Genomic DNA, 27,265 nt, shown 5'->3' with positions numbered 1-27,265 from the left:
GCTCCCAGTTTGGACTGTGGGGAGGCTAGACGGGGAGAATCCTTAGCTGAACACCTTGGCTAAGGGAATTTTGGATCAGCTCCTGCAGATTTCATCATCATAAGAAATGGCTGCTCCATTTTTCCAGATGCTCAGGCCAAAAGCTTGGAGTCATGCTAGATGCCTTTGTTCTCTTACACTGCACATTCCATCTACCAGCGAATCCTACTGGCTCCATCTTCATACACAAGGTATGTAGGTTGGCTCCAGAATCCAACTCCTTCTTACCAACTCCTCTGCCGCCACCACCATCCATGCTGCCATGCTTTCGCCTGCTTTATTGCCATAGACTTCTAACTGGTCCCCTTGTCTCCATCCTGGCGGGCTACGGTCTATTCTAAACACAGCAGCTGGTGTGATGCCAGAAAAAAAAATGTCCAGTCAGTTCTCTCCTCTGCTGCAAGCCTCCCACAGCTTCTCACCTTCCCCAGGCAGAATCCGGAGTGCTTTCCATCGCTGCAAGGTCCTAAGCCATCTTCCCTGCCCCTTGTTCCTCCCCACTCCCAACCATCCTGCCTTCATTCCCCACTGTCTGCCCCTGCTTGCCAGTTCTGCTCCAGCCATACTGGCCTTGAAGGCTATGCCCTCTCCTGGAGGGGGCGCCCTGGCCTTGCTGCTCCCGGAGCCTGGAAGGCTTTTTCCACATCCATCTGCATGGCCACCTCCCTGGCTTCCTCAAGGTCTATACTAAGGTACCACCTTATCTAAGAGACCCTCCCTGCCCACCGTGCATAAAAGAGCCCCCTTGCAAGGTAGGGGGTCTAATTCTTTGCACTCCTTGTAAAATCAAGCGAGGTGTTGGACGAGGACAGGGGCTTAATTCATGCTACCTGACTTTGAGTGCCTCTCCCTTGCCTAATGCGATGGTTCTTGACTTCTTTCAAAGAAGAATGCAGTGCAGTAGGCTGATTGGCAGTTGGCATTCCAGTTACCAGTTTGCTGTGTGTTCTTAAGCAAGCTGCTATCTCTCTCTGGACCTTGATCTTTTCAATAAAACGAAGCGCTGGGTCTAGGTGACCCCAGGTCAATCTGACAATCCAGGAGGCCATTGTTCTCAAACTCCCACCCCTCAATCGGTGGGGTACTTGTAGTGGCAATGGATGTAAGTTCTTCTTTTGTTTCCAGCTGAATGTCCTTGGTAAATTACCATCTTTTCAGAGCCTTGGTTTCCTCTTCTGTAAACTGGGGCTAATTCTGCCTGGGGCTACCACACGGAGGCACTGTGAGGCTCAAAGGATGAGAAATTGCTTTGGAGTCTGGGTCACAAATAAGAAGGTGACTCAGCAGTGTGGATTTTGGAGCCAGATGCTCTGGGTTCCAATCCTGGCACTGCAAGTTATGTAAGACTTCTTAGCAGGTTATGTAAGCTTCTCGATGCCTCATTTCCCTTGTGTGTAAGACAGGATAGTTAGTGTCCACCACATAGAGCAGTTATAAGGATTAAATTAATGAATATATGTAAAGGGCTTAGAACAGGGCCTGGCACGGAGCAGGTGCCATGTAAGCCTGTGCTTTTACTATTCATTCATGGAATCATTCACTCCTTCTGTGATCATTTAGCAAGAGCCTATTCATGTGCTATTCGTGGTTCAAGGTTCATGTTCCCCCCTTCCCTGATTTTCCTTCCATCTTTCCTTATGAGAACTGGTCTTACCATTTGAGATTTATGACACAAGGGTGGCATCTCATTTACCTCTAATCCCCAGAGCCTAGCACAGTGCCAGGTGCATATGGGTGCTGCACAAATAGTCACTGAGTGAATTAATGAGCGTGGGGCAGCCCAGCACTTAGAAGCATCTGCTAAGTACGGATGACCTGAGAGGGGTTTCATGTAAGGCCCTTGTCTCCATTAGAAGTCTGCAAGGTGGGCAGTTTCATCCCACCTTATGGATGAGGAAGTTAGGATTCAGTGAGCTCAAAAACCAGACCTGGGATTCCAGGGCCCATCTGCTGCCCAGAGCTGGGTCTCCGGCCTCACGGGGCACTTCCTCCCCCAGAACAGAAGTGCCAGACAACTTCTGCCGTGTGCATTTCATCGCCATGGCTACCTGGGGAAGAGCATTTCGCCCCGACCCCACCCTGCTTTCTAAGTGAGGAGGCTGAATCAGGTTGCCAGAGAGAGAGGAAGAGTAGTGCTAAAGGCAATCCCTTCACCCACTGGACCCTGAAGTTGAAAACTGAAGAGGGATGCTGGGGGGGTGTGAACCCCCCAACCTTCCGCTCTCTCTCAGGAGCCAAGGCCCAAAGGAGAAAAGCTTTTTCAGGAAATTTTAATATAGCGATTGCTCATTCACACCTTGCAGCCTCGTGAACCCCATTGACAAAAATACCCCAGGAAGGTGATCCATTTCCATTGCACCTCGTAATCCCTAGACTTCCTGATTCTTTCCCAAGTTGCCTCATCCACATATTTCCTGGAGGCTTCAGAGATCAAGAGGGTTCAAGGACAGAGTTGGGGTCCTTGGTGATTTTTGGTGCAATGTCCTCATAGGACCCAGCTGGTGCTGACCCCACCCGGGTGCCTGTTGGTGTCTTATCAAGGGTACTAGACTGCACTTTGAAGCTTCCACTTGTCTTGGATCTGGGTCCTAGAGCTGCCTCTCAATAGCTGCGTGAGTTTAGGCAATTACTGTGCCTCTCTGAGCCTCAGTTTCTGCATCTGAAAATTGCGATGGTGACAATGATGTCACAGAGTCATTGCCAGGACTCTATGCGATGAGCCAGGCAAACTGCCCAGCACAATGCCTGCACGTGGGTGCTGGTCCTCACGTCTTGGTGGATTCGAATCATTTCTTTAGTCAGCATAATTACCCGCTTGGCACGAGGAGTCCTTCTTTTTCTTGCTTCAGTGGATTTCAAAGGTTAAAGCCCGAGGAAGTGTAGGCTGAGAAGGAAAAGCAGGTCCTACGATTTGTTGAGGATTTCCCCATGTGTGTATGTGCGTGTGTGTACATGTGTGTGCACACATGTCTATTTTTCCCCGGGTGGTTCTGTCCCCACATCACCCTTTAAGAATTCCTCTATTCAGGCACAGCCACCATCTGAAGCGTCTTGGATGCAAAGGGCCCTAAGGGTAGATGGAGCAGGGGTGGGGTCGGGGTGGCACAGTGTGGCTGGAGCAAGGACGCTGGGCATGCCAAGGCCTGGCTGGAGGGGCCTGCTACCTTGAACACTTAAATGATTGGGGCTGAAATGGGGAATGAAGCACTTCTTCCTCGGGTTGGTGCCTTCACCCGTCCCACAGGTCTCCGATGCCATGTCCCAGGGCTCAATCTGGCAGAGCTTGAAGGGAAGACAAAGGACATTCCCATCCTGGCTCATCCCTCAGGCTAGGTGGAATATTTTGATTGCATCAGCCTTTTTTTTTTTTTTTTTTGCTATGCCTGTGGAATGTGGAAGTTCCCTGGCCAGGGGCTGAACCCAAGCCACAATATTAACCTAAGCCCCAGCAATGACCACACTGAGTCCTTAACCACTAGGCCACCAGGGAACTCCTGTATCAAGTCTCCTTAAGGCCAATGAGGTTTTCTTTTTTCTTTTTTTTCTGCACCCAAGGCATATGGAAGCTCTCAGGCTAGGGGGCGAATCTACGTCCTCATGAATTTTTGCTCATTAGGTTCCTTAACCGCTGAGCCATAAAAGGAACTCCAGATGAAGTTTTCCTGTTTTGTCTTCTTGTAAGACTTATTTATGTGCTTCAACCACGTGGAGGCAGAAGGTGGTGATGGAAGGACTAACTTCTATTGTCTGTCCTACTCGTCAAGAGCATGGGCTTTGGCCTCACAAGGCTCGGCCAGCTATTAGCTGTGTGACCTTGGGCTAGTTACATAACCTCTCTGAGGTTTGGTTTCCTAGCTTGTAAAAATATAGCTAAGAACGCACTTCCCAGGACTGTGGTGATAACTAAATGACATAATGCATGTGGAGCATTTACAGAGTATCTGCCACAAAGTAAGCCCTCAACATATACAGCATAATATTTACACACACACACACACACACACACACACACGTGACTATTTTGTAGGAAAAAACTCATGACAACCCTGTGAGGCAGGCATTTTAATCTAAAGTTAATATGGAAAAAAAGTTGAGAAAGCTCCCTTGTTAAGGTCACATGGAAAAAAACAAGTCTACACCCTGGAGCCAGGAATGGAGCCCAGCCCTGATGCCAAGGCCCAGCATTTCCTAAGCCAGCAAGATCTCTGCCTCAGAATTTGGGAAGCCCGTAGCAACCCTTTAGACTCTAGTCCCCTGGGATATGAGAAGGGCTTTGCCCTGGGGCTGGTGTGGGGTCGGGCAGGCTTTGTTTGGAGGGCATCTTCTCTGGGACCTGTGGGAGGGTGTGCTGGGGACAGGGTCTTAGGAGGCATGTGGCACCTTGACCATGGACTAGAGTCAGGTGACTCAGATCACCTGTACCTAAAGGCCAGTCTGACTCAGGCTGGGAGAAGTCGGATTAGAGCTCTCTTATAAGCCCAGAGTGAGATACCGAAAAAAGGGTGTCCTAGGACATGACCACATCTTTGCTGTCCCAAGGGCGTGGCGTGGCTATCTCGGCCACCGTTCTGACTATGTGATGTAGATATTCATTCAGTCAATGAATATTCATCGTGCTTGGCACCGTGTCAGGTGCTGGGGATTCTGAGATTAACAAGAAACTTAAAGATGCCTGGTTTAGGCTGAGAGAGGGAAGGCAGCACACGCCACTGAAGCAGAACGGCTGTGGTTTCACTTCTCACGTGGTTGTTGGTGGCTCCCCAAATGATCAGTAGAGAGAGCGTAAATCTCCCATCAAAACAGCCCTAGGGGAAGGGCGGATTGTCCCTGATACAGGAATCCCTGCAGATGGAAGATGTTTCTGTTGACTTCACCACAAACCATTAAGCATGGAGCCTTGGCTGGTGTTCATGGTGGAAGAGGTACAGGGCCAAAAAGCCTTCATCTTCTTCGAATAAGACAGTGATCTGTGGGTGTATTTACTGCCCTGAGTGTGGGGATGTGTCTAAGGGAAAAGAAGACAGAGGATAATTGGAGCTGAGAAGTCAGGTTCAAAAATGCCCCAGTCCTTGGATCGAAGAGATGCAGACTTGCTTCGTTTGCATATCTTTTCAATAGCATTCATTTCACATCAAAATCTGTGGTCCTTTCCCCACTGCTGGCCTAAACCTGCCCGAGGCAACTTCGAGTCTGGATCCCGAGCTGAGGCCCAGGCCCTGCTGCTGCACAGGGGCCAGATGAATGGAAAGAGATGTCCTGGGGGCAGGGGCAGGTCGGGTCAGGCCCTGGGTCGGCCACTGACTCCCCGCGGGTGAATTTCTATCCTGCCCTTGGAGACCCGCAAGGGCAGAGTATCCTGAACAACAAGCGCAAATGCTTTTTTTGAAGAAGTGAACTTTTTTGAATAAATGAAAAGTACTCCAGGAAAATCACTTTTCCTTCCTGGACACTGGGGAGAAGGTGAGGGGTCAGAGTTTGACCAGTAGTGCTAAGTTTGGGGGCCGTGGACAGCTGCGGGCACTCTCCATGGAAAGGTGACCATACCAGAGGGTTGTACGTAATTTCAGGAGTTTTCTAGACCCTTTGAAGTCAATTCTTGTACCTCTTAGCCCAGATGAGGAGCCCCTGGACCAGAAGAGATTGAAAATCCTTTAACTCTTACAACTCAGGTTTCGGAGGATTCTGGATCTTTCTGAAGGGGAAATCCGAGAGAGGGGGAACATTTGCTGTTGTTACTGGACTCCCTATATGTGCCAGGCACTCATTGAATCTTCACAAGACAAGGTAGGCATCAGGGTTCCTTTATAGAGATGATGAGCTGAGGCTCGAGGAGCCAGGGTCTCAGAGCTGGCCAGTGACAGAGCTGGGATTCAAATTCAAGCCTTTGCCTCTAGAGCCTTCTCTCTTTCTCTCTCTCTCTCTCTCTCTGCTTAATTTAGCTTCTCAGTTGTTCAAATGCAGCTTTGCTGCTGCAGCTACCATGATGGCCCTGAGACAACGCGGGCTGTCCCCTTCCATCCACCCGCCCCCATCAAGCACCACTTTGTTGGGAGGAACCCAGCTGGGCAAAGCCCGGCGTTCAAGCCTTTGCAGCCGGGAGTGTACACGGCTGGTGCCCCAGCCCAGGCAGGGAAGGGGTTAGTGTGCCCACGTGGCAAGTGTGGTCTACACTTGAATGAACAATGCGGAGAGAAGAATAGGAACCTCGATGTTGTATCCTCCACACCTCCCCACTCCCTGCGGCCGCCCCTCCCTTCACTGTCTCCCTTGATGTATTTACCTAATAAAATCTAAACACTCAGGGACGGACAAAACTCTCCCCAGTTCCCAGCTTTCAGCTCCTAAGAGGCAGGAGTTCCGTGTCCAGCAGGAAGGACCGACCTTAGGAGCCAGTTTCAGCATTTCATTTCTTTGGGGACGAGAAGCCCTGCCCCGCTCATTTGCTTGGGGCTGTTCTGCGGACAGGTAGAGCTCTTTGGGGGACTTCATGCTCCCACTCCGCGGATGCAAAGGGCCCTAGGGGCAGAGAGAGCAGAGGGTGAGGTCGGGGTGGCACAGTGTAGCTAGGAGGCCATGCTCCCCTTGGGCAAGCGTGCCAGCAGGAGCTGTGGTCAGAAATGGTTCCCCTTTCTTTATCACCCTCTCCCCTGTCACCTCAGTACCTGCTGCCCAGAACAGACCTTTCTGAAGGTGAGACTGGGAGGGAGCAGGAGGACCAGCTGCTTCCGTTGGCCAGTTTCCCAGGGGCAGAGACAGACTGGAAGGGGTGTAACTGGAGATCATTAATGAGAGACTCGGCGGGCAGGGGCGGAATGCACTTGCTGGTGGCCCAGGGCAAGAACTTCTCTGTGTCACACCCCACACCATGGCCATGCTTGGGCCATCTGAATCCGGGGAGTCCAGCAATGGGTTAGAATAGCCCTCAGAGAAAATCAGATGGAAATGCCTCAGCAAAGTGTGAGTCTGTGAATATCAGAATCTTCTCCGAGGAGGCGTGGCAGCTGGAAATCGAGGCCCCTCCCCCTGGGGAGGGGCCCGCAGGAATGGGCAGAAGTGGGCTTGGGTTTGAGAAAGGGCCTGTAAAGGTGGGTGGATTTGTTCAATGACTCCCAGGGGGCTGGCCACCTTTGGTTTTCAAACCGGGTCCCCCTTCCCCACACATCTCCCAGCTCCACAAGAAGCATTCACCCAATGGGGGAGGGATCTCAAACCCGCCTCTACCCTCCCAGCCACATTCTCCACTTCACTGCACTGGGCTCTCAGGAGGAGCAGGTGGGCGCAGGGCCGGGATGGTCCCTGATGCATCCAGGAGCGCCCCCTCCCGTCCCACCCTGGTCTCCGGAAGGGTCCTCCGGCTGCAGAAACTGGACTGACGGTGAGAGGCAAGCACGCATGCCTGTTGGAGCGATGGTAATCCAGTCGGTCGAGAAAGAAGGTGGAGACGACCAGTGTCTGTCAAAAATTTTATTTATTTTTTCATTTCACACAGAATGATGTTAAAATAAATCCTCAGTAATATATATTTATATACTTATTTCCTTGTGTTGATATTTACAAAAGACTGCAGAGCTCTATGAAGTCTATGTACACCTATGATCAGGTGGACAGGCAATGTTCATTGAGGCACGTATGTACACTTATATGTATAACCTATGTACAAATATCAGACCCTACTGACACAGGAACTCTCAGCTGCAGAAGTCCTGGGCGGGGCAGTGTTGGTGGGGCTGAAAGCTTCCAGAATATGTCAGCAAGAATGATAATACCTATACATCCTGTGCAATGCAGTTACAGCTGGTGTCTAAATTTTCATGAAGCAAACAAATAGTTAAATGACTCCCAACTCCCATGAGTCTTCCCCACAGGTCCTGCTCCGCCTTCAGCTCCCATTGGTCCCCGGCCTCTTATCACCATGGAGACCCCAGTTCCCTTTTGGCATCATCCTTACGAAGCTTTACCATCAGCCTTGGAGTTCCTTCTTCTATTGATCCCAGGGAGGCTTGTTTATCTGCCTCTCCTCTTTGAGTTTTCAGAAATTATTAGAGCTAGGGCACGGAGGGCAGCTGCGGAGCCATGCCAGAGCAGCAAGGAGCCAGTGCAAACCCTAATTAGAATCTGTGCTGTGTTAGCCTAAGTGAGCGGCCATTTCCACATTTTATCTATCTATCTATCTATATATATATATGGGTATGTGTGTAATATATAAAATCTCCAGAGACAGCCTATATAATAAGCATAGAAGCACATACGTCTAGGAGAGGAAATAGCATTCTGCACTCATGAGCTTTGCAGCTGTGTCCCTGATGAAAACGAGAGAATCCTCCCTGATGGCTGGCACCTTAATCCTGCCTGTTCCAAGATTACCCTTCATGGAGCGAGGGGCGCAGGGATGCAGAAACCCAGTCCGAGGCCAATTTGGCCTGGGCATTGTTTGCGCAGCAGGCTGGAGCTCGATCATGGGACTTTCCAGCTTCCTGGGGCCCTTGAAATGAAGGAATCATCCAAGCACGACAACAAAAGGAAACTGGGTCGCTGGATCCCACGTGAAGGCAGAACTGGGGCAAGCACGGAGCATGGTCAGACCCTCCCGAGCTGACACTCACCCTTGCCAAAGCCGGCTGGGCTGCTGTCCGTGCTTTCCCCTCTCTCTCTCCTGAGCCTGCAGCTGCTTGCTCCCTCCCAGCGCTGCCTGGCAGGTTGCAGTCCTTGCCCTGCATTCATAAGCTAAAAAGGCAGGCATAGCAGCAGCTGACGTGGAAATTGATAGCAAAGCGAGCCCCCTCCCTGCCCCAGAATATCGTTTCCCTGCCAGCTCCTTCTCTTGCTTCCTTAGCAGTCCAGAGTGTATGTGCTCATACAACATCAGCATCTAGAGATCATTTTCTAGGAGAAGCCAGGCTTCCAGGCCTCAGGAAGACGGAGAAGAGACACAGGACCGAGTCCTCTGAGTAACTACCCAAGGTCCTAGCGGACGGCCGTATTTACACTGCCCTCCTTTACCTAGAGGAGGAGGCTGCTGTCCACATTATTATATAATTACACCTGTTCTGCGCATCCGTCGGTGGAATGATGCAGGCAGTTCTCAGCTGCAAGCTCATCTGGAACATATCTGACTATTTGAGGAATGCAGGGGAGCACGGGACGTTATATCGGTTTCCATGCTGAGGTTCACACAGTGTGAGAAGCGGCTGTGCAGACAGGCTGCCTCAGTTCACCAGCTGGGCAGGCTAAGCCTGGGTTATGGGCTTCTACGGTCTGATGGCTGCCCACTTGGCCAGACTGGAGGGGCTGCCGGGTGTGTTGGGGGAGGGCAAGCACCCCTGCACCACCTCCACTGCATCAGATACCAGTGAGGGGTCCCTCCCACCCTGGTCTAGGGAGGGCACACACGGTCACCTGCAGGAGGTGAGGCTGGACCAACCTCCCATGTGTCTCATACACTGCCAGTGAGATGGAGAACCAGAGCATGGTTCAGCTCAGCCCCTGCTGTTTCTCCAAAGAGGCGACTGAATTATAGGTGCTCGACTGCCTACACTTGCCACCTAGATCTGATTGGAATCAACAACAGAAGGGCTTCTCACTTCCAGTGGTTGCTACGCATCTCCCCTTCTTGTGTGGGGCAGAGCCATTCTTTTGCTCTTCATTAAAAAGGACACTTTCAGATCTCATGAAATTCAAGCCTAGGGCACCATCAATGACAAAGAGAGAGCTCAACAGATCAGTCCTTTGCCAGGTCTGCAAGCTTCCCACTCCCCGAGCGCTACAAAGTTTGGAATAACTTTTCTGGTCTGCAGGGACGAGGTTACAGCCAACCAGGGCAGACAGAACAAAGGATAAAGCACCTGGTCCTTAGATCAGACTTCCCTTTTATCCCTGAGTCAGGCAGCCACCTGGGAGGAAAGGGAAAGATGCTGGAGCCTGATCTTTTGTTATGAAAGAACTACCTTCTAGAAAGTTCCCTATGCAGGAGAACAAGAATCGAACTGGAGAGATGTTAAGAATGCAAAGGAAGGTCATTTAAAAAATTCAAATAAATGCAGTTTATTTCTTGGATTGCCAAACGCCTTCCACATTAGTGAAGCTAAGGGGACCGGGCACTGTATAATTGTATAATTTTTGAAACAATGGTATACATATATACATATACTATACACGTATATACACAGATATATGTATATATGAAAAACCTCGGATAACTCAGGACTAATTAACCAAAACCTCGACTAATGAGAATTATGTTTCTCCCTACATTTTCAGTCGAAAGAGGCAAATGAGAGCGAGGGCATTATCTGATGAGCCCAAGTAGCCAACGTCCAGGTACGTACGTCCTACAGCCAGCATCCCTTTCGCCTGTTTCTTTGGTTTTCTCCACCTCCACGACTACGCAATGAGCACTGAGGGGGAGAATGTTGACCCTGAGCAGAGCAAGGTCTTCTGTCTCTGTCGTCTTCGAACATTCTACTTACTAAGGCGGGCAAGTTTATACTAACCTACTTAAGAAAGTCCCCCCCCCAACAACAAAGGTTGAACCAAAACATGTTTTCCCAGCCCCACCCAAATAACCATAATTGTAAAGCAACAGGGATTCTTCCTTCCCTGAGGATTTCGCCATCAGTTAACTGAGGTTCTGCTGTATACATGCGTATAGAGCAAGGTAGACAGAAACGGAGTACAAGGGGACCCTGGAGCTGCCAGCCTTCCCTGATGGTCCCGTTGAAAATATAACCTCACAGGTTTCTTTCTTATTTTTTTTTTTCCAGGAAAGGAGATGCTTCTGAAGTCCCCAGTTATGTGTGCAAATATTTGTGCAACTGTACACCGTAGTGGGTGGTGGGGGTCTTTGTTTCACCGGTGTCATGCCCTAACCACCCAGACCTCAACCCACAGGCACCTGCTTCCCTCCATCGCTCTCATGGAGCCCCTTTGGTTAAACAAGGCAGCTTATTTGGAAGGGCAGCCGGAGGGTAATGCCCAAATCTGCCCAGGCTACCATCCCAGGTGCAAACCTTCAGGCCACCTTCCCCCAGCATCCATCTCCCAGAGGAGCGGGGAGGCAGGGAAACAAATGGATCAAGTAATGGCTTTTAGTGCGTGGAAACGATCTTCTGTAATGGCTCAGGATGCTTTATTCTTATCTATCGGTAAGAGCATTCCTGCAGGCTTCCGTCACACCCTGCCGGTCCGACTCAAAGTCCACGAGATGGGCGGGTGTGAGGTCAGTCACACTCAAGATTTCAGTGCCGAGAGGGTGTGAGAATGCCATGTGAGGGTGGGCCCAAGGGGTAGGTGGGAGCGGGGAGGGACAGGGGCACGGATGGAGACAGAGGGGTGCACATGGGGAAGAGTCAGAGCGACAAGGAACACCTTCTCCTGCAGACCTCTCGCCTGTGTGTGTCTACATCCCACAGGAGGGTCTGAGCCTCAGAGGGCAGGAGTCACGTGACCACGTGGGAAGAAGAGGGAACTACAGCGACAGCGAACCGATGCCCAGAAGCCAAGGGCATCAACTGAGAGTCCAGGTACGATCCCTTTTCAGTCCTGAGAACAAGGTTTTGAAATAGCTATTGCTAAAGAAAACAGTCACTATGTATTTTATTGCACTTTTCCTCTTTAAAAAAATAAACGATGAGAGATGGAGCTGAACTTTGGTGGGAAGGGAAGCAGAAAGAAGGGAAAATTGAACTAGATTTGTTTGATGGAGAGTCCCATCCCAGCCTGCTTGCTGCTTTGATGAGAGGACAGGGCTGATCTCACCAAGGCCAAGGCTGAGGTTCTACATGATGGTCACCTCCAGCCATCTGGACCTCTCCCAGCATCCCACGCTCTGCCAGTGGGCTCAGGTGGCTAATGATGTTAATGAGGTTAAGGTCACGGGTTCAAACCTGGCAAGGGACACTTTGCCAAGGCCGGGGGAGTCTCCACTGTGTAACCAAGGAGCACCCTGGACATTACAGCCTCTGTGGACCAGCCCTCGCAGACTAGGCAGCCACCACCCAGATGGAGCTGTTATGACAATGGGCCCTGGGGAGCCAGAACTGGAGCACGGCTCACCATCCACACCCCTGTGTAAGCAACTCAAAGCAGTGCGATCCTCCTGCCTGCCCCGGGGGCAGGGGGGGGGTGTCTGGTGCTACCCCCATGTGCAATTTGCAAAGTGTTTATAGTCTCCTTAGGGAAAAGTCAGCCTCCACCTCCCTTCACTACTGTGGGCAGCGCTGAACGTCCAGCCTGCCCTCACCCAACATGGCATGGCACTGATATTTGATGGCTGCCCATGAGTAAGGAAGCTGGCCAGAGACCTCACGCCAATGGAGAGATCTGGGGAGAGGTGATAGGACAGGCTAGTCCTGCAGCCTTCCCCACACAGGGCTGCCCCCTGAGCACCCAGGCTGGAGGCTCAAGCCAACAAAGCTTTCCACACCAGGCAACAGAAGCTGGAGGCACTAATACCCTTTCAAGGCTAACCTCCTGGTGACATACCCACACTATCCTCAGAGACCAAGATGAGAGGGGCAGAGGGAAGCAGAGAGGAAGAACGAGTGTGTCAAATACCATAGAAGCTTCGGGAAGCCCAGAGCCTTGATTATGCCCTTAACTAAATTTCAGCCTCTGAAAAGTTGACTCTGAATCTGACCAGCTCAAGTACCCTTTCCTCCTAACGAGCTCTGCCACCCCACTCACCACGCTGCCCCCACCGTTCCTGGACCTCTTTCTTTTTAGATTCTAAAGTCTCCAGCTTTCTTGAGAGTTTGCACCATGGAAGCCCCTGCCGAAGCTAAAGGGAAAATCGATATCTTGACTTGAAAACACTGGAAAGGGCCGATACATGGCTCTAAATGCGCACATTTGGACCGACTTGTAACGACCCTTGCTGTCGTTACTTCCTCCGGGGGCACTGGGAGGTGTGACCATCTTTAGGAGAGAAGGGTGGGACACATCTTGAACAGTGGCAGGAGTAGAGACTGCTCTGATGCCTGACTTCGACTCCCCAACTTCCACCTGAGGTGAAGCCTTTGCCAAAATGCACCCAGTTCTCAGTTTAGCGGGTCATCTTACAAAACAGCTCATAATCTTACAAAGCATTTAAGTCGGGCCTTAGCATGTGAGGTACAAATCGGGCCCTCGAAGAAATGTTTGCTCGTGTAACATTAGGTTGAAGTCCTTCACCGTGTTTTACTTAAGCTGATTGGTGCGTGTTTCCTCAAGGCGCAGCCATTGGATGGGAGGCAGGGCTTCTGGGTGGAGCCTGCAAGGGGGAGGAGCCTCAGGAGTGGACCCCACTGGGCTTAGGCCCAAGAGCAAGAGAGATGCCACAAGCAAGTAAAGGGGACTCGTTTTAAGAGACACGTTTTAAGAGACAAGTTTATATGGTCTTGACTTTCTGAGGGAGCCCCCGGCAGAGCCAATGGGAGGGAAGGGCAAAGAGATGTGTGGGCTGAGGGAAGGGTGGGGGCATTTTCACTCTGGTTCTGGGCCCAGGACCCTGCAGATCTCTTGAGCCACCGTGGCTTTCAAAAGAATGGGGCTGAATCAGAGACCTCAGGGGCTGAGAACAGGGGAGCCTAGGCTATTGGGTCATCTGTGTGGACTTGCTTTGAAGGAAAGGACACAGCCAGGAGGTATATATTAATGGATTATCAGTTGTTTCGGGTCCTTCCACACTAGCACCTGGGTTTCTGGTGGGAGGAAGGTGACCAGGTAGACATCTCATGAGATTCCCAGGCTTAATCCGAGCTCCGCTTGACCATGCTGGCCCATCTTTTTGCTTTAAACTTTGGGGTTATTTTTATGAAATCTGGGGATAAGGGGGAGAGAAGAGACTAGAGGAAGAGATTTCTTGGAGGATACTGAGGGGTATAAATGCAGGCTAGGGAAAGGGGATTAAATCTGATTTTTTTGTTTAGGCCTTAATTTATAGGCATGGGGGCAGAGCAATGGATCTGAGTATCTGTGCACATCTCATGTGTGTTATCTATGTTCTTGGGGATGTGTGCTCTATTGTGTGTACCTAATATGAGTAAATGCATTGTGTGTATAAATCAAGATTGTGTGTATTGTGTGTGGAGAAACAATAGTAAAATATTCTTTGGGTATGCTGTAGTATACCCACGTGTCTATGTCATTTTTGGGTCTTTTGCATCTGAATTGCAGGTCGTGTCTTTGTAAATGACATATGCAGGTATTTGTGTGTGTCCTATATTGGTACGTACATTCCATGTCTGTGCCGAGTGTGCGTATTTGGGTTATAGATCTAAATGTATATCTCCTGTGTATGCCCTTTTCATTAATTTGGTTTCTGTGTATTTTGCATGTGTGGTGCCTGCTTTGGATGTGTGTGTGGCAACAGAGTAGATCTCTTTGGTGGGGTGGGCCTGTCTGTGTGCCTCTGTGGGTGATCATTTCGTAGTCCCAGGTCAAGGACACTGGGGTAAAATATCTACCCCCGACCTGGGGCTTAGGTATGGATTGTTTCACCATCTAGGTTCCCAGGGTCTGCGTCCCTCCATCCCACGTCTTGGAAATGCAGCACCACCTCCCGCGACGGAGAGGAAGAGAAGCCCAGAGTCTTTGCGCCGGGCATGGGATGCCATGCAGACCCCTGGGGATGTGGGTGACCAGGAACTAGTGAGCACCCTGGGCTGGTGCCCCACCCCCCAAGGTAACTGCAGGTGCTAGAGAGCCAGCAGTGAGGCTGAGGCTGGGGCTGGAGCTGGAGCCATGGCTGGGCAGCCCGACCACGCAACTTGCTGAGCTTGGGCAATTTAAGCTATTAGGTCAAAAGGCAAAGAAGTCTAGTTTGTGAGACAAAAGCCTCCCCACCCCCACTCCTTCCAGCGCCAGCTGGAACTTGACCTTTGGGCCATGCAGTGCTCCTTTTCTCTCAACCTGTTCTGGGGGTAGGGATTCTTAACCCAGCCTTTGGTTTCTTTAAGCGGCTCTGGTTGCCAGTTTAATGGGGAGAGAGTTTGAGCTCGGCAATCAAAATGATGCCTGAGGATCAACTAGGGACTCCATCCCTTGGTCCTGGACTTCAGAACTTTCAGCCCAGGTGAGGCTCCCTTTAAGCCCAGGGACGGGGTCTCTGGGAGCCCTCCTCCTCCGTGTCCTTGGTTTCAAAGCAGGCCATCCATTCTGGCTCTTTAGGCAAAGGGGCGTGAAAGGGACTGCTGCGGAGCCCAATGGCCAGGTTGTTTTTGTATATTTTGCATCTGAGTTGCAGGTTGTGTCTTTGTACATGGGGCAGGCAGGTCTCTTGTGTATGTTCTATGTGGTTAAGTACGTTCCGGGTCTTAGATAAAAACCAAACGGGGTGGGGGAAGATGAGAATGGAGATGATGAACGTGATGGGCTATAGAGAGGAGGCCTGGGGTGGGTCTGGCCCAGGACAGCTGGAGCTGTGAGGGCCCTGGGGCCCTTGTGCACTCGGTAAGACAAGCTTCAGCCATGGGGAACTGAAGCTGCAGCACATGGAGGGCAGAGAGACAATTCTAACATCTACGAATCCACGAAGACTGGAGTGTCTGAGGCAACGGCGGCAAACCCAGGCCCAGCGGGGTTACCAATGAGACAAGTGAACCCACTAGGCCTCTGAGACAACCAACCCACCAAGCAGTGGATTTGCTCCTGAACCTGAACTCCAGAGAATGAAAATATGTGTGTGCATATATACATATACACACGAATGTATGTATATATATGTATATATAAATATATATATATATATGTGTGTGTCTATATCTACACTCTGGTGCACATAGTCAAACACATGCATATATTGCCCTGTGTCAGAAATATTGCATAAGCTTATACAAGGTTCAAATGCAATTTTTTTCTACAGCTAGCTAGGTAGAGGAACTCGGGAAAGAGATACTTGATACGTATTTATATACACTAGATCCAGAGATCCACCTGTCCTCAGGACGAGATGCCAGGTCAGCTGTACCGTCATGCCCACGACTAGGTTAACACCTAAGGTACAGTCAGTCACGTGAGGTCTTTAGACACTGCCTTCCCTGCTCCCTCTCCTGGCTTTGCAGAGGTCTGTGCCCCCACTTGGAAGAACAAGGATGGGGAGTGGGTGGCTGGAGGACCAGAAGTTTGGGTTCCCTGCTCCAAACAGTCAGTCTGTTTTTTTCCTCCTGATTGAGGGCTTTTGTCTTCTGATGGGGGGCAGGGGAAACCCTAGTTCAATGCCATTCCTAGGCTATTAATACTCTAGATATGAATACTGTGTAGGCTACTAAGAAAATAGGTTATCTCCCGTGTTTTAAATATTGAGATTCATGCAACAAACACCCATGCAGCTCTATCGCATCACTGGTAAATTTCACTGCCGTGTCAGTGTAGCGGGGCCACAGCATTGGAAAGCAGATGCCTGCAAACTCCAGTGTGACGAAGATATAAGACATGTCTTTGTGACCCTGAAGCCTGCAAAAATGGTGCGATCTGAAGCTGAGCGGTCCCTAGGTGTGCTGGCTTCTCCCTGTAGGCCGAAGGGAGCAAACGTGAAACTCGACAACTTGCATTTGGCCATCCTGACTATCCCTCCTCCCACCCCGGGCTTCCCTCACATCGACACTGCAGAGAAAAAACCAAATGCAGCATTTTCCGTTACGAAACACAAGCCTCCGGAGCATCTACTTGGCAACTGCAATTCACAAAACCCCCAGCCTGTGACACAGAAAGTAATTCCAACACACAGCACTGTGTGTTCTTTTCAATGCAAAAATGGGAATGACCTTTTGAGTCATTACCAGAACTTTAAAGCTGAGCCACCGCGGTGTGGTTTTCCTCTGTGAAGGGGGAGGTAGGTTCAAATGGGGTTGGGGGGGGGGCGCATCGCCAGGATGCCGTGTGCATCTCTCTCCTTGGGAAGGAAAGGTGACACTGATGTGGTGGGCTCTGTGTTTGCTATGAGGTGGCCTCAATGTGTCCTTCTGAAATCCTGGCTCCATAGGTGATTCCCGTCTTTGGAACCCCCTAAGCCGGTGATGAAGATTTGCATGAAAGCCATGGATAGATATTCTGCGTTCTAAATCAAAAATCAAAAGATCGAAAGTCACTTGCACGACTATTGCTCTCCATGCAGAACCAGATACACACTGTGGAAACACACTGACTACAATGCAGGCTGTTATGCAATATCTGCATTAGTTCCTTTGAGCTGTGAGCACGTTGATAGGGTTCAATCAGACATCAGTTAACATTTTGGTAATATTCACATAGTTTGTATTAGCCAAAGTACAGTTGGCTGTTTTCAAGTTTTCCTCCCTAAAGTCCTCGTTACTGTTGTTTACCCCCTCCTGGATCTCCATGTAATCGGACTTACTAATGGTAGAGGCACTTCGACTTTTCTTTAGGTCAGGGGAGGATGGGATCTTTGGACAGCTCGTCACTTGCAAATACTGGGCCTGCTCCTCTCCCTCTGTCTCCCGGTGGTAGAAGTAGTTGAAATTGGACACTATGACAGGGACCGGTAAGGCAATGGTTAACACACCCGCAATTGCACACAGGGACCCCACGATCTTTCCCCCAATGGTGGTTGGAACCATGTCTCCATAGCCTACAGTTGTCATGGAGACGACTGCCCACCAGAAGGCATCCGGGATGCTGGGGAACTGGGACTCACGCTCATCGGCCTCTGCGAAATAGACAGCACTAGAGAAGAGGATGACCCCGATGAAGAGGAAGAATATCAGGAGGCCCAGTTCTCTCATGCTGGCTTTGAGGGTCTGCCCTAGAATCTGGAGACCCTTGGAGTGTCTGGACAACTTGAAAATCCGAAAGACTCTTACCAACCGGATGACACGGAGGATGGCCAGCGACATGGCCTGCTGGCCCTGCTGAGCATCCTCTGGCTTCTCAGCCAGCTCTGTCCCCAGGGTGATGAAGTAGGGGATGATGGCCACGATGTCGATGATGTTCATGATGTTGGTGAAGAAGCCAGCCTTGCTGGGACAGGCGAAGAACCTCACCAAGAACTCAAAGGAGAACCAGATGATGCAGAGGGTCTCCACAATGAAGAAAGGGTCGGTGAAGGACGTAGACGGCTGGTAGCCGACGGTGCTGTTGGAGTAGGTGTGGAAGGTCACTCCGCTGCCGTGCATGTCTTCGTTCTCGTCCCGGAATATGGGCAGCGTCTCCAGGCAGAAGCTGACGATGGAGATCAAGATGACCATGACAGACACGATAGCTATAATCCTGGCCGGCCCTGAGCTCTCTGGGTACTCGAAGAGAAGCCACACCTGTCTCTGGAACTCGTTCTCCGGCAGAGGACGCTCTTCCTCTTTGATGTAGCCTTCATCTTCCCGAAACATCTCCATCGCTTCCTCGCCCAGCTCATAAAACCGGATTTCTTCGGAGAATATATCTAAGGGCACATTCACGGGGCGCCTCAGCCGCCCCCCAGACTGGTAGTAGTACAAGATGGCATCGAAGCTCGGGCGGTTCCGATCGAAAAAGTACTCGTTCCGGAGGGGGTCAAAGTATCTCATCCGCTTCTTTGGGTCCCCCAGCAGGGTCTCGGGGAACTGGGCTAAGGTCTTTAGCTGGGTCTCAAACCGCAGTCCCGAGATGTTGATAACCACCCTCTCGCAGCACTCGTGGTCTGCCTCTGGGTCATAGGTGTCCTGCGGGTGCCCAGGGAGGGCGGCCGCCTCGTCCGCTGGGTCTCCGGTGGCCACGGTCATAATTGGAACCGAGAGAAGCGCCTCTCCCTACGCCTTCTAGCTGCCTGGCGGCAGGGAGCTCAGGGTGCTGCTTATGGCCCCAGGAAACACAGCAGCATCGGCCTGGGCTCCTGCAGGAGAGCCCCGAGGGCTCTCTGGGAGCCGAAGGGACAGCCCCGCTTGGCTGAAAGACAGAGGCGGTTAAGGACATAAGACCACTCAGCACTGGCAGCCGGACCTGGGTTGCCGCTTTTTCAGCCAAAAGTTCAAAGACGTCACCCCCACCCCCACCCCCACGACAAAAAAGCAAGCTTTCCTTTCCCCTTTCAACCTGGCTGTGGATCAGAGGGGAGCAGGGGGCAATCTCTCAAGAAAGCTCTGGAATGCCCTGCACTGGGGGCAGGTGGCTGGTACAGGTCCCGCTGCACTACACAGGCTTTGAGGAGCACTGATTTCTCCCACACTAGAGGCTGGAAGGGAGGCCACTCCCAGGCACTGAACTAACATCTTGCAGATACCTGCACCCTGGAAGGTACGCACCGTGGCGGGTCTTGGGCCTGGGTCTCCCTCACTACCCCCATCCCAATGGCTCTGCACATGGCTGTTATTAAGCAATAGATTGCTTTACCTGGCAAGGCAGGAATCTGCAGCTGTCTTCCTCGCAGGGCTGATCTGATGCTGCGGGAATCCTAGATACACAAACAGGCAGCCCGACTCCCCATCACGTCTTCTCACTTGAGCTAGAAATAGTGGTGAGTCATTCTGGGCAGGAGGGCAGGCTCCAGGTCCTGGAGGTGAGCTCCAGGGCTGGGCTGGGCTGGAGGGGCCGTGGAGTGCCTGGCCAGGGGCATGCAGGACTTGAGGACAGCCTAGCTTGGGTCTGAAGCCTTTGGAAGGAAGGAGGCAAGATGCAATGCTCAGCAAAAGCCGGAGTCCTCCTGGCTGTCCTCAGGAGGTGTGACGTTGCCTGGAAAAAACAGCAGCAAGGTGGAACCGGGGCTCTGGGGCAGCTGGTGCCAAGATTTAGGAGGGCTCTGGTGGCTTCGCTTCCATGCCCACCTTCCATTCTGGTGTCACACCTGAGAACTATCCTCAGCCTCCCAGCCTCCTCTGGGCAGGCTTCCATTAGTTAGAAGCATTTTCTCCCGGGGAAAGAGCCTTCAGACTTGGCTGGGCCCGGTTCCTCCAGGGGCCTCCCCTGGCTGAGCCAGATTCCCCCATTGGTCCTCTGGGCAAAGCCCTCCCACCCCCAGGTCAGGACACAGCATCTCGCAGCGGGGAGGGCTTGCTACACTGCAGCCTGACTTCAAGCTCTGACCTCTGCAGAGTCCTAGAGGAAGGACCACACACCCCATCCTTTGCCCCCCAACATCACTCCTTCGGGGCTCAGGGAGACCCCTCACACAGAAAGGTCAGCCTCCAAAAGCTGGCTGGCTTGGTCCCAGGACTTACTCTCCCTCGGGGATTCCTGGGGGGCAGGCCTCCCTCCGGGAGGGGTGGCATTTGAACCGGGCAGGCGCTCGACCACCGATTTCTCCCCAAGAGAGAATCCCTCCCGTCTCCTTGGGCCGGGAGCGCAGAAGCAAGGCTCAGTCCGCCTGGCTGTGAGGCGGCTTGGCAGCAGCGAGCGGAGGAGCCGGGAGGCTCCGGGCTTCCGGGCTGGCCCCCTGCCGGCCCAATCCTGCCGGCCCTAGGGCGGGGAGGGGTCCCGGCCCTCTCCCCATCGCCCCGGGCTCCGGCCGGGATTCCGCCGGGCGCGCTCCGCGCGGGTGGACCAGACCCACCAGCTGGCCGCGGCAGCGAGCGCCACCTTAACCCCCTCCTGCCCGGTCCGGTGGGCTCTCGCTGCGGCCCGAGCGCAGCCCAGCTCTTTTTGCCCCTGGGGTCCCGCCGAGGGACCACCGAGGTTCGAGTTCCTTCCAAAAACCCTGGAGCCTGAACTCTGGGGGCGGGGAGCAGGCTGCTGCCCCCGATCTCAGCGTCCTTCTAAGAGCTGGGGCTCCGCGGCAGCCCACGGCCCCAGGAAGCGGAGAAGCCCTTCTCGGCCGCAAAGCCGTTTTAATTCCGAGCTGGAGAGGAGAAGGCAGCCCGGCGGTCCCAAGTGATTCGGGTCCTACCAACCGGCGCTATTTACCAGACATGGTTATGCTGTCAGCTGCACTTCCCATCACCCGCCAGCTCCTCTCTGCGCCCTCCGCCCCGCGCCCCGCACTGCCCGGAGGGTCCCCGAGCCCTTTCCCCGTTCTCTCCTTGCGCTGGGCGCCAGCCCCCACCGCCCCGGCCCGCCCCGGCCTGGGCCGGCAGCCGCGATTACCACCGATCGCCCGCCCCCGGACTCAGCCCGAGCCTGCCGCGATGCAGGCTGCCCAAGTGCCCCGCAGCCCCGGCCAGGGGGCGGCAGCAGGCGCAGCCCAGCGCCCCGACACCCATTTACCCTTCCCGATGGGCTGCCGGAGCCTCCATGTTTCTGGGTGACTGCAGGCGCCGGTGGAGCCGGGGTGGCGGGCGGCGGCGGGGTGCGAGCGGCCAGCCGGGAGCCGGCTCTGCAGTCCCGCGGGCGGCGCGTATGGAGCGCCCGGCAGCCGCCCGCAGCCGCACCGCGCCACGCAGCGCCGCACCTGGCCGGCCGAGAACTCGAATTAAAGGGGCCAGCGGGGGCCCGAGCCGGCGAGGCGTGCCGCCTGCCGCCGCCACCCGGCGGGCCGCTCAGTTGGGTCCCCGGGCCCCGGCCCCCTTCCCGCCAGGAAAACACCTCATCCTTTGGCAGAGCTCAGCTTACTAACCAGAACCTGGTGGAGGGTTCAGATGGGTGATGCCCGAGAACCGGGGTGGGGGGTGGGTGGGGGAGAAGTTTAGAAGCGGTCACGAGAGGCTCCTGCCAATGTAATGAAGCAGACAAGGAGGAGACAACCAGCAGCTCTCCCAGGCCGGAGAAGGGATCCAGCCCCCGGGGAGATGTGCTGCTATTATTATGTTGCTGCCAGACAGAGTCTGCAGACCCCCTCCTGGCCCTCTCGCGCTGGCGCGCCCCCTCCTCCAGCTCTGTCTCCCACCTCCCTCTTACCCAGCCCAAGCTTTGGCTTCGCCGGGGAATGCAGCAGGTGCGGCTGGCCGCAGTGTGGCAGAAACTCGCTGCTGTGTTCGCCCCCACCAGGAGGAGCCGCAGGAACCGGCAGAACTGCAGAGCCGGCCCTCTGGACTCCCTCCCCCAGAGATGGGGCAGGAAAGGCTGGGGGACGCTGTGCAGCTGCCCCAGGGGAGGGCCGGCTCCTCACAAAACGGCCCCCCTCGCAGACCTTGCAGGACCAGCGGACCCACGGGGCTCTGAAGTTGGGAAGGCAGCGCATGGCATCCCCCCGGGGTGGGTGGTGGAAGGGGCCTTTGCTTTTGGAGGAATGTCTGGGAAGCCTAGTCTGCCCTCTGCTCAGATGGAGGATCGGAGAGGGTCTGGAGTGCTCTTGTGACCCCTGTGACAGCCCCTGCTAGCTCTGGTCTCTGGATCCCTGTCCAAATTACGGATCCTTGGACCCCAACTGCAGCAGACACGGAGCCCTGCATACAGGGGGCCTCTGGTCCAGAGAAGATGCTGCAGGGCCCTCTTTGCTCCGAGAAGCCTCCTCCCTAGGCCTGGAGCTCCTGCTGGGAGCTCTGGGGACCCCCAGGGTCCAAGGTTGTGGGGTTCCAGTGTTTCATGAAGATGGTGGACAAGGAATGGCTTAAGACTGTGGGCCCACCCAGAGGTGCAGGGGGTGGTCAGGAGGGCAGTGACCTTGGTGACCTCTGGGGATGACAGATGACAATCAGGCAGGACCGATTTCGTTTAGAGCTCCTAGAAGATGCACTGGCAGTATCCCAGCCTGAGAGTGGCCTGGGCGTTTTAGAGCCAGTCAGGTCCTGGGCAAGTTCATTCACATCTTGGGGTTTCCGTTTCCTCATCTACAAAGTGAGGAGAGTTCATGGCCATTAAACTGGGTTCAATTGTTTATGTGAGGAGTGGAGAGCAGACACCCCACAAATGATGGTTTCTCCACTCTGCTTTCCTAGGAGACTCCCCTCTCACTCCCAGCTTCCTGCTTATCATTTGGCTGTTTCTCTAAGCACCCGATCACCTGGTTTCATTGCCCTGTTCTCTCTGCTTCCAGGTTTGCTCCCTGAAAGCTCAGCCATTTCCACCTCCTGCATCAAACTGCCCTCCAGAATCCAGCTCCACATTTCTTCTGGAAGCTTCCTCCCTGACCAGCCCTGCAAGGCTCTGTTCCTCGTTCTTGCCACATTGGGTCTTCCTGTCAATTAAAGCACCACAGCCTTACCCATTGGCTCATGCCTGTGTATTTTCTCGGCCTTCCTTTGTTGAAACGAAAGCCATGCACAGGGAACAGCTCTTGAGGAAGAATCAATCATCGTGTTCACGGGTGACAGGTGCTCAGCTGTCACTGTGCCCAGCACCTGTACCCAGCGGGACGCATAATCCTCACAGCTCTAGGAGGTGCTTTCTATCCCAGCCCCATCTCAGGGGAAGGGAAGCTGGGCAGAGAGATGAGGCAACGTGCCCAAGGCCACCGTGGTGGTGCTGGGACTTGACTCAGGGCTTTGTGACTCTGAGACACACACCCACAGCCCCCACCCTCACTGCTCAGGAGGAACGAGCAGCCCCTACATTTCTTCCCCTCTTTGGGATTTTCCTCTGCCCCTCCTTCCATCTGGCTAGCCTCGGGGCTGTGCCACGCTCCCTCCCGCCTTGAAAGCCCGATCTAAGTCTGAACAGCAACCCAAACGAAATTAAGCAAAGAAAGAAAAGAAACCCTAAGAATTGCTCACAGGTACAACGAGGCGGCTCCCGCTTGGAAAGGCATCTCTTGGGTTGGCAGTGCTGGGTGACAAAAAAATCCAGACCCAGTTGCTACTCCCGACACTTGCTAGCTGTGTGATCTTGAGCAAGTTATTTCACCTCTCTGAGCCTTGGTTACCTGATCTGTCACCATCTCATGGGTGGTAAGATGAAATGACTTCTAGAGGGGACAGCCAGCCGGCTTAACCCAGACGTTTAGTCGTCTTTAGCTCATGGTCACGATTTCTCATTTTGGCCACAGAAGAGCCTTCCCTAAGGCAGGTCACCCCCCCAAAGACCACTCCCTTCTCCTTCAGTCCAGTTTCCTGCCTCCAGCAGAGCCAAGGACTGGAGACCGTCGTCGCATGAGCGACCTGCCCCTGCTCCATGCAGGAAAAGCATCATTTCCTGCACTGAGTCCTCGGGCATTGAGAGGAGGTGCTTGTGATGGTGCATCTGTGCTCACACCGACCCCCACACCCACCCGGGGACAGGAGGGGAGTCTCTTAGTCCTTCCCACCACAATTTCTGAACGTAGACGCCTGCAGAAGCTCCCTTTGCAGGGCTCACTCCCAGAGGACCAGCTCTCCGTCTTTGCATGACTGCCAGTCCTGCTGATGCTTGCTGTAAAGTTAGTCTACTTCCCAGCTGGTAGGCAGCGTTCATCCAGCAACCAGGCCACCCACTGTGGCGGCCCAGCCCACGGGAAGCCGGCCAGGGGAGCCTATGGCACGTGAGCCCAGGCACTGGGCTGACAGCTCTCCTTCAATGATTTGATTTAATCCTTGCCACCTCCCAGGGGGAAAGATGCCATTATCTCTATTTTACGGATGCGGATACCAGAGCTCAGAGGCGGCCAGTCGCTGTCCAGGGTAATTTAGCTGGTAAGTGGTGAGGCCGGGATGGACCTGGACCGTCTGACTTCACAAATCACTATCCCATTAGGCTGCCTGTTCCTACTGCCAGCGGGGTGCCAGGACTCTGAGCTCCCTCCCTGGTCTTCAGAACATGGATTCAGTCCAGCAAGACCTTGCAGAGCCTCGGGGCATATCCACGAGTCCCGTGGAGGTTGCCCAACCTGACAGGAGGTCTCTTTTAGAGGTAGCTGGTGCTGATGGTTATTAAATGTTCATACCAAGGGAGCCGGGACAGTCTCACAATCAGGCCCCGGCTATGAACACCCAGAGACAGAGGAGCGTAGCGGTGGAAGCGCAGCTGCTGGAGCCGGCAAGTCCAGGGCCCCATCCCAGGCCTGGCACATTTTGGCTCTGTGACTCGGCTCCTCCCCTCGCGTTTCCACTGAATGACTTAGAACCGTGCCTGTGCCGTGGCAGACACTAAGCGTCAGCTGTCACAGCCCATCCTCTCAGCACGGCCACCATGCTCTTCTTCTCCAGTAGGAATGGAAGTGGAAGAGGTTTACGATGAGCTGGGATGGCAGGCACCGCCTGGGTTCTAAGCCACCTCCCCAGGACCACCTGGAGCTTCAGCTGCCTGTGAAGGACGGATGCTTCCTTCCTCACTTCCTCTCTCTTTCTTTCGCTTTTTAGGGCCACACTTGTGACATGTGGAAGTTCCCAGGCTAGCGGGAGAATTGGCGCTATAACTGCTGGCCTACACCACAGCTCACGGCAATGCTGGATCCTTAACCCACTGATCGAGGCCCGGGATCAAACCCACATCCTTGTGGTTCCTAGTTGGATTCTTTACTGCTGAGCCATAACAGGAGCTCCCTGGAGGATGGTTTCTGAGTGTGCTGGTACTGTCCCCCCGCCCCATCACAGCGTCTCTGGGCTCTTCTGACTCAGGACCTTCTCACTCAGGCTGCCCAGGGTGGCCTGGATGTCAGGGGAGGAAACTCTGAAAGCCCCAATCTCCCATCTATAAGAGGGACAATCCCTGTTCTCCAGCCAGCTCCACAGACAGCTCCCATCTGTACGGAGCCCTGGTGGCTCACAGAGGAAGCCGGCTCAACTTCTGAGCCAGCTGGCCCAGGTCAGATCAAGGCAGGCCCAGGACGAAGATGGCTTGACTGCTGGCCCTGCCATGGCTGGCTCCCTGGTGCTCTGTCTCCAGCCCAGGCCTCTCTCCAGAGCTGTGGGCACAATGGCCTCACTTTGCAGGCCTGCTTCTCCCTCATGCTCACTTTGTTGGGAGAGACACCACCTTTACCCTGATGCCCAAACCAGAAACCTGGGCATCCTTATCGGCTCTCTTTGCTCCTCCTCCCCCAGATACCCCACAGCCAGCTGAGTACTTGGCCTTGGTGTCCGTCCACCTGTCTCCCTCTCCCACCTCCCTGGTTTAAGCCACCTGCAGGCAAGGTCTGGGCCACTGGAGCCTTTCCTGGTCCCCTGCCTTCAGACTAGCTCTCCCGGTCTCTTTACCCCACGGTGGCCATAGTGACCCTCCCAAAGCAGGATCAAGTCCTGTCACTCACCTCTTAACTTGTCTTTGACTCCCTATTGCTCTGATGCAACCTGCATGTCCTAAAAGGCAAGCAAAGCCGTTCGTGAACTCCCCCGCCCCCTCTTTGTCCCTCATCCCAGAAGTCTACACTGGCATCAAATCCAGTGATCTCAAAGGCTTGAATTGGCTTCAAACACACAGATTAGCCAAAGACCTGAAGTCAGACAGACCTGAGGTTGAGTCCTGGCTCTGCTGCTTGCCACTCATGGGACCTCGGATGGGGCAGTTTTCCTGGCTGTGTTCCAACCTGTGTAATGGGAACATAGCCAGGCCTGCCGCTCGCTTCGAGGATCCAATAAGAGAAGGTACACGGGGTGTTTATGCCAGTGCCTCAACTGCAGAGAGGGTTCAAGAAATATGAGCTTCCAGATGGTTCCAGCATCCTCACCCAGAACACCCTCCCCCTGCATCACCCCAACGACTATTTCCAACATTCAGCTCATGTCACATCCTCCATGAAGCCTCTCTGGACCCTCTGCCTGGTCTCTGGCCTCCAGTGCAGTGCCTGCATGCTGCCCAGGGCACAGGCCAGCACGTTGGTCCTGGGATGTGTCTCTGTCCCCATGCTGTCTCCCATGAGGTGGGGAGCATCCTGAGGGCAAAGGCACATGTCTTTGGCGGCGTCCCCATGTCTGGTCCAGGCCAGGCCCAGCAGTGTCTGTGAACCAGTGAACGTCGGTAGATGCACGGACCACATGGCCCCCCAGCTTAACCATCTCCCCCTGCCTTTCAGCCCCTAGACTTGGCATCTCTGGAGGGCTCCTGCTTCTGAAGAACCCCGAGTCACCACGGGACCAGGTGAGGGCTGGTCCTGACTCTTGCCTTAGCCTTGGAGGGATCCCGAAGGAGGACTGGCCTCATAGTAGCCACCACTGGTGGAAGAGCACCCCCAGGCTGCCCCTGCGTCAGAGGATGGCAGAGGGGGGATGCTGAATGCCCAGAGGGACGTGGCTTCCTCTTTCACAGAGAGGTTAGGCACCTTGCTCAAGGTCACCCAGCTAGTCCAGGCAAGAGCCAGGGTTTGAATTCAGGCTCCAGCATTCATGCTCTTAGCACTTCTGTGCTGTTTTCATAGCTTGACTGTCCAGGCGTCCTGTGGGCTGGCCCTGATCTTGTCCACCTGTCACTCTGCACCTTAAGCTTTGCAAAGATCCCTAAGAGTTCTGAGGCCCCCGCCTCCGGCTTCTGCACCCCTGCCTTCAGGGACCGGTGCTCGCGGCCTCGCACATGGGTCGTTCCAATTCTGGACAGAGCTGATTTT

General features: G+C 53.7%; 1 protein-coding gene across 4 annotated transcripts; it reads right to left on the bottom strand.

The window, feature by feature from the left end:
• Positions 1 to 7,488: 7,488 nt before the first annotated feature.
• Positions 7,489 to 21,912, bottom strand: KCNA2 (potassium voltage-gated channel subfamily A member 2). Of its 4 annotated transcripts, none has more exons than XM_021088702.2 (3): positions 20,160 to 20,342; positions 19,336 to 19,674; positions 7,489 to 18,891 (listed from the first exon to the last, which is right to left on the bottom strand). In XM_021088702.2, exon 3 carries the CDS (start codon positions 18,726 to 18,728, stop codon positions 17,229 to 17,231), a length of 1,500 nt encoding a protein of 499 aa, XP_020944361.1. In that variant the 5' UTR covers positions 18,729 to 18,891; positions 19,336 to 19,674; positions 20,160 to 20,342; the 3' UTR covers positions 7,489 to 17,228.
• Positions 21,913 to 27,265: the final 5,353 nt, after the last annotated feature.

Source organism: Sus scrofa, chromosome 4 (genome assembly GCF_054392235.1).
Source record: "Sus scrofa isolate SSC_HxYL_T2T_F1_AM1 chromosome 4, Sscrofa_HxYL_maternal_Yorkshire_Landrace_v2.0, whole genome shotgun sequence".
Taxonomy (NCBI): Eukaryota; Metazoa; Chordata; class Mammalia; order Artiodactyla; family Suidae; genus Sus; species Sus scrofa.
Note: the sequence above shows the minus strand (reverse complement) of the source record. Positions and strands in the feature narration are given on the sequence as shown.